Source organism: Neolamprologus brichardi, chromosome 12, assembly GCF_056152115.1.
Source record: "Neolamprologus brichardi isolate AB-2024 chromosome 12, ASM5615211v1, whole genome shotgun sequence".
NCBI lineage: Eukaryota > Metazoa > Chordata > Actinopteri > Cichliformes > Cichlidae > Neolamprologus > Neolamprologus brichardi.
In genome coordinates, this window is record NC_142115.1 from 38,502,501 (window position 1) to 38,515,000 (window position 12,500).

Sequence of the window (12,500 nt, forward strand, 5' to 3'; positions counted from 1 at the left end):
GGTGGAGCTCCCTCTTGTCTCTGATCTCCCACTGAGATCATCAGGTAACCCTACGCCGGAAGGCCGGACCTTCCTGTGGGAGGACGACATCCGGGCCGCGGCTGATGAAAGACCCAGGGCAAGGGAGCTTCTGGCTCCGCCTTCAAAGGAAGGACAAGGCGTGAGGGAAAGATGGAGTATGAGGGAGGCTGTGACGAGCGTTAGGGGGGCGGTGAAGGGTCACTCACGGCGCTGCGAGCTCCCGGCAGGTATGCTCACCTGTGCTTACACCAGCTTATCATGATGTGTTTTAATAAGCCGGTGTCAGCACAGGTGAGCGCTGTTGTTACTTCAGCTGTTCTCGTTTACAGCTGCTTAAATAAAGGATGTGAAGACGTTCTCAGTTTCGCCGCAGCTGCTTTAATCGTGAAATACTCGCCACTCGCCATCCTTACAAACGCTCTTCTTTCTGATTTTACTGTTTTGGCCTCTGTTCCACTTCTTACCATCTGGGGGCGCTGCTGCTGCTGCTGTGAGGCGTTGCAGCTCTCTTTGTCGATGTGATGAATCATCTGGAGGTTCGGCGGCTCGCTCACCATGCTGTACACGTCGTCCGCTGCCTGCAGAGAGAAGGCGGGGCGTTTAAAGCTCAGTCGTACCTGAGCTCTGAGCGTTCAGGACCTGAGGGGTGGGCTCACCTGAGCGGCCGGGGGCATCTGGCTGCGGGGCTGAGGCAGCGTCCTGCTCTGGGCCAGCGGCAGGTGCGGTGGGGGGGGCAAGCTGAAGCTCTGGGTGGTGTCTGGACTCGCCTGGCCCCCCCCGGAGGTCTGTCTGTGGGGAGGGGCGACCTTCTGCAGGTTGATGGCGGCTTCCACGGCCTGGAAAAGGACGTTCCCCTGTTTGGTGTCGAACTCAAAGTTCCCTTCGCCGGAGTCGCAGCGCCGACCCGCCTCGAAGGAGAAAGTGGCCTAAAGGAAGCAGAAAGCAGAGACGCTCAGGCTGACGAGCAAACACGGCGTCGTGACAGTTTACAGCAGGACGTGTCAGACGAGAAGCTGCGAGTGTCAGGAAATCAGCAAAGACACGAGTCGGGTCACAATCCCGTGAACCAGCACGCGATCTCTTTACTCCAGAAACTTCCTGCTGAGAATCCTGGTTTTATTCTGAAAGTGTGTCTCACCTTGTCGCGTCCAAAGCGCCGCAGGTATCTGTACGGCCAGGTGTACACGATGTCCCCTCCCTTGTCCAGCAGGTGCAGAGCGTCCATGTCAGCTCGCAGGACGCCGTCCCCCTTCAGCCTGCAGCGATCAGACGCCTCCGTCCTCCGAATGGACACCCTGAAGTCACGCACTGACACACACACAGTTATTATTCAGTTAGTCTGCAGAAACACAGATCATTGAGTATTGATTACTTATAGATTAGAGTGAGGATGAGGTATCAGACAAAGAAGGATTATTTTGATCCTGGACTAATTGATGAGGGCGGCTCTGATCAGAGAGGATGTTGTTGCGTCCGACACGGAGGCCCGACTCTGCAGACGTGCTTCTCGTGGTTTCACGTCTCGACAGAAATGATGTCAGTAAATAATAAGAATAAATCGTCTTTGCATGAAACGTGTTTTTAACGATGATGAGCGGATTTGTTTGTGTTCTTGTGGCTGAGCTGCAGATGATTGAAAAGGAAGAAAGAATCTTTCACAGCAGATGTGAAACAAACGTGATGGAGACGAATCTTTTTATCTGAGCGACTTTTACGTTCAGCTGTTGACCTGCAGCTGACGCTCCCAGAGGAAACCACAGACGCTCGCAGGTCTACTTCAGCAGCAGCGCTCGCTAAACGGCGCCAGAACAAACACCTGATTCAGGCAAACCGGAAAACCGCGCCTGACCCTTAAAACAGGGCGAAGATCCGACGGCGGGTCCTCACATGGTCAAAAACCTTCGCACGTCCGTACAAGGACACACGTACAGGTGTGGGTGTTCGTGTGTGTTCGTGTGTGTTCGTGTGCGCGCTGCAGGTGTTGGAGGATGTGGGGCAACAGTAGCAACTACAGCAGGCGTTCATCACGACCACGAGTTACACAAAATGCTCCAAATGTGGTAAAACTGCCGCAGCTGTGAAGTGCTATTTATATTCCCGGCTTATAAAACGTTATTTCCTGTCTCTGTTGTTGATCCAAACCGCGTTTGAAGATCGTAACATAACTTTTATTTACTGTAGGTTGTACTGAAGCAAGGCGCCCTGATGCAGAGCGGCGTTACTGATGAGACTAACAGGAAGTGTCACACTCGGCTGTGAAGCTAAAAATATGCTCGGCAGGGGGAAATGATACTCGCGGCGGCCCTCGTGCATTTCGAGCTCATAGATCCAGACGTGGCTCAGAGACCTCGACCTCGCTGACCGACTCACCCTGAGACTCGTCTGCAGAGATGTTGGTGTCAGGAGGAGCTCGGGGTGGATGGATGAGCAAACTGTGCAAAAGTGCTTTAATCGCCTCCTTATGTCAGCTGTGCCCACGCTGAACCCAAACACATTATTTTGACGTTTCCGCGGCGATAATCTGACCGTGGAGATGAAAAAGCTTCCAGGAGGAACAGCAGCGCGGTCAGGGGCGGCTGCACTAACACGAGGAAGCCATTTATTCCTCCTGTAGCTGCACGTTTGGACACCAGGGGGCATACAGACAGGAAGCGCTTCGTTCAGGTGCTCTTTAGCGGGCATGCTAGCAGTGAGAGACGTTAGCTGGGATCAGGAGTTTTGCTCGGGTCACATGGCCGCACACACCAGTCACACCAGTCACACCAGCATGCACGGCGCAGATAGAGACCAGCTGACCGACGCTGGTCAGAGCAGCTTCCCCTCAGCGACCATCACGAGTCGAACGCTAACAACAAACACGTCTTTGTGCCTCGGAGGACGGCGGGACAGTAAGGAGCCCGTGTCAGCGCGTGGAGGTTTCACCGCGTGTAAACGGCGACACAGTTCAGGTGCTGGTTGACCTCAGCACTTCATTCACCACCAGCTAAAAAGAAACCATCAACCTCATCGACAGGTGTAAAACCAGAACAGTGACGGCGCTGTCCTCTGATTGATCTATCTCTGCTCATGGGCGGAGCAACAAGCCACCGCTGAAGCGAGAACAGGCCTCGTGTTAACGACGTGAGAAACGTGACCTTATGAACCATCAGCACAGAAACATCAGGCGTCGTCTGAGAGACAAGAACGAGCTTTTTACAGAGACTCAAACACTTCCTCACACGGTCACATGACTGTTTCACCTAAATCTGATTCAGCTGCTTCTCTGCAGTCAAAGTAATAAAGTAATAAAGTAATAAAGTACCGGCTCTGCAATGTACTCAGAGTAAAGTAGCTTCTACCAGCTGAATGCTGGAGCCTGTGATACATGAATGTGATCATCAATGATATCAGGAGAACAAACTTCAGTCTGAATATTAATTCTGATAAAAATTCTCAGGTTGAATCTTTTCTGTGGACGCTGAGCAATAAAAATGTGACCTTTGAGCCTGAACAGGTCACCGTGTGGGGTCGGGGGTCACAGGTCACCGTGTGGGGAAAACAATCAGAGCTCCAGGAGACGTTCTGTGATCAGCTGACCTGCTGTGGACGAACACACCTGGATTCATCCAGATGTGAGCAGATGTCCATCCTCCACGCTGACACTGCTGATGCTGTCACCATCTCTGTGAGCTGTGACCATGAACCCACAGCCACTGTGCTCCAGTCACTCTGGTCTTTACTGTAAGTCACCTGTTTATCCTGGACTCACCTGTGAACTCTACGACCTCGGCTCACAGGTTAAAGGTTAAAGTTCATGAAGGTACAGACTGAGCACGTGCGATGCTTTGGACAACGCCTGTGCGTGACTGTTTGTCAGCATGGACAGCAGCTCGTCCACAGCTGGGTTAGGACAGAGCTACGGAGCTCCGCCCTCTCAGCGCCCGTACACACTGCTGATGGAGAAACACTCGTTATGTTCACCGACTCGGCGTCCTCGCCTCTGACAACAATCAAATAACCAAACAGGTCAAACTGAACCTTTCACTCGTCTCACACTCGCAGTCGTGCAGAACAATCACATCAAATATTCTGAGGTCGTTACAATGCAGCACGAACATGTTTGTGTTCAGCTGCAGGTTTCTCTGCGGGTCACAGACGGAGACATCAGCTTCCTGTTTGTGGACGTCAACGTGTCCCGAAAAGAAAAAGGAAGACGGGTTTGATTACTAAGACAAATAGAAACCCACAAGCAAAGTTAAAAACACCAAATAAAGAGCTGCTTCAGGGTCCTGAGACGTGCGAGGCTCGCCGCTGCCCAAACAGCAGCTACTTCCTGTTTGGAAAGAACAGAAACAGGAAGTTTGCCCCGTGAAGATAAAAGCTGAGGTCGTCCTGCGGCCGCTGGTCACTGCAGCGATGCAACACCCTGCGACACGCCTCACCGCAGCAGGAACCCGCGCACACAAGTTTCCACTACACACGGCGTGTTCACAATGAGCTGCAGAGCGGCAGTGGAAACTGTCAGGGCGCCGCGCAAACCGTCGATCACGCGACTTCCTGCAGGCCGAACCCGAGAAAACAAACACTTTAAAATTAAACCTGAAGACTGAACTCAGGTCTGTGTGTCTCTGTGTGTGTCTGTGTCTGTGTGTGTCTGTGTGTGTGTGTGTGTGTCTGTGTGTGTGTGTGTGTGTGTCTGTGTGTGTGTGTGTGTGTCTGTGTGTGTGTGTGTGTGTGTGTGTGTGTGTCTGTGTGTGTGTGTGCGTCTGCCTCACAAACACGACTCACACATTTCTGACCAGGTTCTGAAAACCTTCACTGGTCAAACTGGCTCAGTGTTGAATCCAGTAAAGGAAGCGACCTGACATGAATGTTTGAGCGTCTGTGTGTGTGTCTGTCTGTGTGTGTGTGTGTGTGTGTTGTAGCAGCTGAATGTGTCGTTTTGGTTGCAGCTGCTAATTTTAGCGGCAGAGGGAAAATGAGAGGAAGTGAGGTTTGGTTGAAGGTGCAACAGAGGAAGTCGTGACTGAAGGTCGCTCTGAAAACAAAGCGCTGCAAGAGCTGCACACCGAGGGAGGAGGGGCTGATCTTAGAACTGACAGCTTTTTTTTGTCTCTCCTGTTTTTCTTCTTTTTAAGCCCTTTAACAAAACGACAGCAGATCCTGATCAAAGTGTCCGACAGCTAAACTAATAAAACAACAATAGAAGCGTCTCGGGCCTGTTTCAGCCACAGAATAAAAGCAGAGACGCAGACGTCTGCTCTACACTGCAGCAAAGACTGAGGCTACGTTCACACTGCAGGTGAAAGCATCCAATCTGACTTTTCTGACCCTCTGCGACCATCTATCCGATCATGGTGTGACAGTGTGAACGCCACAAATCTGATATTTACAAATCCGACCTGGGTCACTTTTGTACGTGGTCCTGAATCCGATACATATCTGATGTTTCAGAAAGCTGCTGTTTGATGGTCACGTCGCATTAAATCCGTCTTTTACGTCACTGACACAAGACAGACGCCAACTATCAGCGCCGGAGAAGACATCGCGATCGCTTCCTGTCCATCCAGTGAAACTGTTGGAAAGACAACGTGAACATTTTATTTGTTCTGTATAATCTGCAGATTCTGACAGAAATCTGCAACTAGAAGCAGCGCTCCTCTAAAACAGCAGTCAGGATCATTATTAGGTTATTTACATTATTATGTAAATAACAAAATAACTTAAAGCAAAATTGGGAAACAAAGTCCAAAACAAGTCTTTATATTAAGGGCCATCAGTCACACATACTGTTGCTCTGGGTCTGAACAGAGCGCGTTGTGTGTGACGTCTTCTTTTGCGCATGCGGCGCTCTGAGCGTTTGCTGTCGCATTTTATCTGTAGTGTGAACGAGCAGACAAAACAATCGCATTTGATCAAAAAGTCTGAATTGAGCATTAAGACCTGCAGAGTGAACGTAGCCTGAGACGAGCTGCAGACGACTGAGCTGAAGTTCAGTCACCTTCACCAGCACCACAGCTGTGGAGAGCCCAGGAGGGCCGAGGCTCCAGGGACCATCATTTAAGATAATTTAGTGTCTTTGTTGTCACACGCTACATGTGTTTCTGAACACTGGACCCCCGACTGCCTCTGTCAGTCAGACGGGTGGACAGAGGGGGGTACCTGTCTCTCTGCCGCTGTACAGCGAGTTGTCTTCCATTCCTTCGTCTTCTTCCACCCTGGTTCCTCTCTGCAGGCTGCCTCGCTTCACGCCCGTGTCCATCCAGCTCATCTGTTTGTCAGAGAATCAGAGTGTGAGAGCAAACAGACGTTATTCAAATGTCTCGATTTATACGTCCACAGGGTTCAGTGCTAGGACCAATCCTGTTTACATTATACATGCTTCCCTTAGGCAGCATCATTAGAAGACATAGCATACATTTACACTGCTATGCAGATGACACCCAGCTCTATCTGTCCATGAAGCCAGATAACACACACCAATGAGTTAAACTGCAGGAATGTCTTAAAGACATAAAGACCTGGATGGCCACTAACTTTCTGCTTCTTAACTCAGATAAAACTGAGGTTATTGTACTCGGCGCTGAAAAGCTTAGAAATATGGTATCTAACCAGATTCTTACTCTGGATGGCATTACCTTGGCCTCCAGTAACACTGTGAGGAACCTTGGAGTCATTTTTGACCAGGATATGTCCTTCAACGCACATATTAAACAAATATGTAAGACTGCGTTCTTCCATTTGTGCAACATCTCTAAAATTAGAAATATCCTGTCTCAGAGTGACGCTGAAAAACTAGTTCATGCATTTATTACTTCCAGGCTGGACGACTGCAATTCATTATTATCAGGAAGTCCTAAAAACTCCCTGAAAAGCCTTCAGCTAATCCAAAATGCTGCAGCAAGAGTCCTGACAGGGACTAGAAAGAGAGAGCAGATTTCTCCTGTTTTGGCTTCCTGTTAAATCCAGAATTCAAAATCCTGCTCCTCACATACAAGGTCTTAAATAATCAGGCCCCATCTTATCTTAATGACCTTGTAGTACCATATCACCCTATTAGAGCACTTCGCTCTCGCTCTGCAGGCCTACTTGTTGTTCCTAGAGTATTTAAAAGTAGAATGGGAGGCAGAGCCTTCAGTTTTCAGGCCCCTCTTCTGTGGAACCAGCTTCCAGTTTGGATTCAGGAGACAGACACTATCTCTACTTTTAAGATTAGGCTTCAAACTTTCCTTTTTGCTAAAGCATATAGTTAGGGCTGGACCAGGTGACCCTGAATCCTCCCTTAGTCCAGGAAGTTCTCCTTCTCAGATGCTTTTCAAGATAAAAGTCTTTTAAAGGACAGAGCTTCTTCAGAGGTGATGTTCAAAGCGAGAGCAGGTTCACGTTTCCGGCTCAGAGTTCGTTTATTGGAAAGTGGGTCAAACGTGTTCGTCAGCAGCCGCGTGCAGAAACATGGATCAGCTGCACAGAGGGAGCGTTTACCTCACCGGGAAAGTCGTCGGCCCCTTGCTAAGTCTAAATGATTCATTTATTTATGAAGATGGACGGGCACATATGTCAGTGAGCTGACACAGATATTAACTCTTTGTGTTTCCTTGTTTTTATTGTTCTTCAAACATGATAAATGTCTATTTTTATCATAAACTTTGTGACACACAAACTTTAGTTTAACGTGATGTTTTTATCAGTAACATCCAATCAGAGTCCTGGAATGCTAAGACGCCGAGCTAGCAGCTGCTGCCACCTGCGTTAGAGGCCACGCCTCTTTTATTTTTCAGTCCTGGAGGATTTTTGTTAAAGAACATCAAATGTGAGCATCACTGTTGCAAAAAGGAGGAAACTTTTTCATGCACGGCTTCTTTTCGGTGCATGTTTTTACTTCCTCCTCTCAGAAGCTGCGCTCTGATTGGCTGGTTGCTCGAGGACTATATTTCCTGTTACACAGAGCCTGAAAGAGGAAGTGGAGCTGTGAGTCAAGACAGTCAGCTGTCTGCTATTTATACCCACGGCTTCAACGTGACGGAGCAGCAGGAGAAGAAGAAATGGCCGTCGGTCTGTAATGAGCCCTCAGCTGTGCCGCGGCGTTGTCATGGCGGCAGCACACTGCCACACCTCCTCACCCTGACCCGGTCCTGCTCATCGTTCAGACAAACATCAGCACGATCGCGGTGCTTCAGCTCAGTCTTCACTCGCCTAAAGCAGCTTTGCATGATCCACACATCAAACTAATCCTTCTGTGTCTTACAGGTGAAGCCTGCAGAGGGGCGGGGCCAGCGCTAACATGCTTTTTAGTAAACACTGAGAAACACAAAGTATAAAAGTACTCCCAAAAGTATTCTTAAAATGAAAGTAAATATTAGATTTTCATATTCAGCAGATCTGACGATGTGTTCAGTGTAAACCTGTAAACAGCACCGTCATCGACAGAAATATGACTAAATAATATAAAACATGAGGAAATTCATTACAAGCTTGTTTGTATAGAAATGTGTTCAGCTGCTTTGTACACGAGTCAGTGGAGTGTGCACAGCGTAAAGACGACAGCCTCGGCACCAACGACCACGCGGGGTTTGAACCCAGTGCGTGGGACCGACAGTGACCTCTGACCTGAGGACCAGTAAAAAGATGTTACAGAAGAAGTGACAGCGTGAAGAATCACCTCAGCTTCTGACACCAGCAGGTTACAGATGTTTGCACCGTGACTCTCACACAGACTCAGACATGACGCCCACATTTGTGACGGAGGAGCCTAAAAAACAGATCATGTGATCGCGAGCAATAGTTTCTGTGTTACCCGTGTTTAACGGGACGACGTTACACAGAAACCATTAGAGAGAACCAGCCACCTCGCCCTGCAGACGCTGCAGGCAGACTCGTGTGGTTAAGACCAGACTGTAATCAGACGTGTGGAACATTTCAGGCTGTTTTAAGTTTCCTGCAGGTTGTTCATTGACTTGTTGTAACTGCAGACTGACGGCTCACACACTGTCGAGCTAATCAGCTGCTGTTCTGGTGGGACAGTCCTACAGTCTGTGGTCTTAAACTAACAGCTGCAGAGAGACATCATCACATGACCAACGGACGCTAACATTGAGGCCGCAGGACAACGATGGCGCTTGTAGCGCAGCAGCGAGCGTGGCTGTCGGCTCACAGGCATCAGGCTGCTGCGCTGCTGCTCAGACGCCTTGTTTCCCTCAACACTGTGATCCCGGTCACACTAGTGTCTGATCCTGGATCAGTGAGAGGAGACACGAAGCAGGGTGTCATCAGCATAGCCATGGAGTGATGGAGGCGCTTTCAAAGGGCCCTAAACGGATCCCTGAGGGACGCAGCACCAGGACTCGTCAGCTCCTCCCACAGGAACAGCTGTTCTTTAACACCGAGTCTGTCAGTTACAGAAGCAGCATTAGAGGAGAAGTTATCTCAGGTCGGCAGGAAGACGATGTTACAACATCAGCGCTGAAACTGTTTGCGGGTGAATACAAACAGTTTCGCGTATGTAACGACTTACGAGAAACAGGAACCGCGTCCTCGCCAGCCTGAGGCCGGCCTGCAGCCAGTATATATATATAGAGGCTGACCTCTGACCTGTCTGTTGTCTCTGGGCACTTTTTACAATCACTGTGACATCACACCTTCATTCAGGCGCCTACCAACCACCCCGAGGTCAGGGGTCGGTTTGTCACAGAGAGCCGTTACATCAGCGTGGCCGTTTGGAGGTTCATAAAACTCCGAACAGTCAAAACGATGTTTTCAGACAATGAAATGAATCCAGTGAAATCGATGAACGTTTTCAAAGTGATTAAAGTTGGACGACATCTTCCTGTTTCTATGTCTGTGAAGGTTCTCAGTCATCATCGCAGTCAAAGGAAGAGAGGATGAAGGTGAAACGTCTTCAACTTAAAGAAGTCCAGACGCTTTTCTTTGCAAGCTCCTTTGACTTCCTGTTTACAGCTTCACGTCCGAATGGACCCAAACCATGAACACGACCTTTGGTTTGGAAATGATGTTCCTCTTAGAGTCGCGGAGGACCAGGAAGCAGGGGCGGGCTCAGGGCGGGGCTAGTGAGCGTCAGACACGGCCACGGTCGGCCCGTTTTGATCCCAAGCACATTTTCGATGTCTGACGCTGAAATATTCCAAAAGTTTTCCGATTAGATGACACGATCCAGGATGATGTCGTTGTTACACAGACGGTGTTACAGATTCACCTGAAGCAGCAACGTCAGCATCACCTGCTCTTTACTCTGATTGGTCTACAACAGATCACTGTGGGTGAGGTGCTCTCAGTTTCCTGTGACTGTGAGTGTGTGTGTGTGTGTGTGTGTGTGTGTGTGTGTGTGTGCCTACAGGGAAGGCGGTTTCACACAGCTTGTGTGTCCAGTCATCCAGATGGTTCCTGTCGGCGGCGAACACGTAGATCTTCTCCGTGGTCTCCACCAGGAAGGACCCGGTGTCTTTGGGACATCCCTCCATCTCCACCTCCGTCACCCGGATACAGTCCGCCAGACGGATCACCTAGGACGTGAACACACACTATCAGCTGGGTACCAGCATGCATCGTTGCTATGGTAACAACCTGGAATGATGCTGAGCCGACAAAAAGCAGCGACAGAGTAAAGTCCAGCAGAAGAAGACGAACGGCAGCGGAGCATCGGCAGGACGGCACAGTAGAAACACAGTAGAGTCCAGTAGAGTCTGCTGCACCTTCTTGTGCTCCTGCTGCTTGCGCAGGGTTTTGTCATTCTTCTCGGCGTTGCCTCCATCTTTGTGCTCGTAGAACTCCAGCCTGGAGATGGAGCAGGAGCTTTCTCTGTACAGGACGCACCACACCCGCTTCCACTTCTGTGAAGACACGCAGGAGAATACACGTTACACAACACGCCAACACGCAGGAGAATACACGTTACACAAAACGCCAACACGCAGGAGAATACACGTTACACAACACGCCAACACGCAGGAGAATACACGTTACACAAAACGCCAACACGCAGCAGAATACACGTTACACAACATGCCAACACGCAGGAGAATACACGTTACACAACACGCCAACACGCAGGAGAATACACGTTACACAAAACGCCAACACGCAGCAGAATACACGTTACACAAAACGCCAACACGCAGGAGAATACACGTTACACAACACGCCAACACGCAGCAGAATACACGTTACACAACATGCCAACACGCAGGAGAATACACGTTACACAACACGCCAACACGCAGGAGAATACACGTTACACAAAACGCCAACACGCAGGAGAATACACGTTACACAACACGCCAACACGCAGGAGAATACACGTTACACAACACGCCAACACGCAGCAGAATACACGTTACACAAAACGCCAACACGCAGCAGAATACACGTTACACAACATGCCAACACGCAGGAGAATACACGTTACACAACACGCCAACACGCAGGAGAATACACGTTACACAACACGCCAACACGCAGGAGAATACACGTTACACAACACGCCAACACGCAGGAGAATACACGTTACACAAAACGCCAACACGCAGGAGAATACACGTTACACAACACGCCAACACGCAGGAGAATACACGTTACACAAAACGCCAACACGCAGGAGAATACACGTTACACAACACGCCAACACGCAGGAGAATACACGTTACACAAAACGCCAACACGCAGGAGAATACACGCTACACAAAACGCCAACACGCAGGAGAATACACGTTACACAACACGCCAACACGCAGGAGAATACACGTTACACAACACGCCAACACGCAGGAGAATACACGTTACACAAAACGCCAACACGCAGGAGAATACACGTTACACAAAACGCCAACACGCAGGAGAATACACGTTACACAACACGCCAACACGCAGGAGAATACACGTTACACAAAACGCCAACACGCAGGAGAATACACGTTACACAAAACGCCAACACGCAGCAGAATACACGTTACACAAAACGCCAACACGCAGGAGAATACACGTTACACAAAACGCCAACACGCAGGAGAATACACGTTACACAACACGCCAACACGCAGCAGAATACACGTTACACAACACGCCAACACGCAGGAGAATACACGTTACACAAAACGCCAACACGCAGGAGAATACACGTTACACAAAACGCCAACACGCAGGAGAATACACGTTACACAACACGCCAACACGCAGGAGAATACACGTTACACAAAACGCCAACACGCAGGAGAATACACGTTACACAAAACGCCAACACGCAGGAGAATACACGTTACACAACACGCCAACACGCAGGAGAATACACGTTACACAAAACGCCAACACGCAGGAGAATACACGTTACACAAAACGCCAACACGCAGCAGAATACACGTTACACAAAACGCCAACACGCAGGAGAATACACGTTACACAAAACGCCAACACGCAGGAGAATACACGTTACACAACACGCCAACACGCAGCAGAATACACGTTACACAACACGCCAACACGCAGGAGAATAC

The 12,500-nt window shown here is 49.5% G+C and overlaps 1 protein-coding gene across 1 annotated transcript in view; it reads right to left on the reverse strand.

The window, feature by feature from the left end:
* Positions 1 to 12,500, reverse strand: part of dok2 (docking protein 2) — a 16,378-nt gene that overhangs the window by 1,838 nt on the left and 2,040 nt on the right. Inside the window, exons 2-7 of the mRNA XM_087849591.1 lie at positions 10,707 to 10,844; positions 10,350 to 10,517; positions 6,163 to 6,271; positions 1,160 to 1,329; positions 678 to 947; positions 486 to 599 (exon numbers count right to left, since the gene is read on the reverse strand). Coding sequence (XP_087705717.1) covers positions 486 to 599; positions 678 to 947; positions 1,160 to 1,329; positions 6,163 to 6,271; positions 10,350 to 10,517; positions 10,707 to 10,844 — 969 coding nt within the window. The remainder of the gene's footprint in view (positions 1 to 485; positions 600 to 677; positions 948 to 1,159; positions 1,330 to 6,162; positions 6,272 to 10,349; positions 10,518 to 10,706; positions 10,845 to 12,500) is intronic.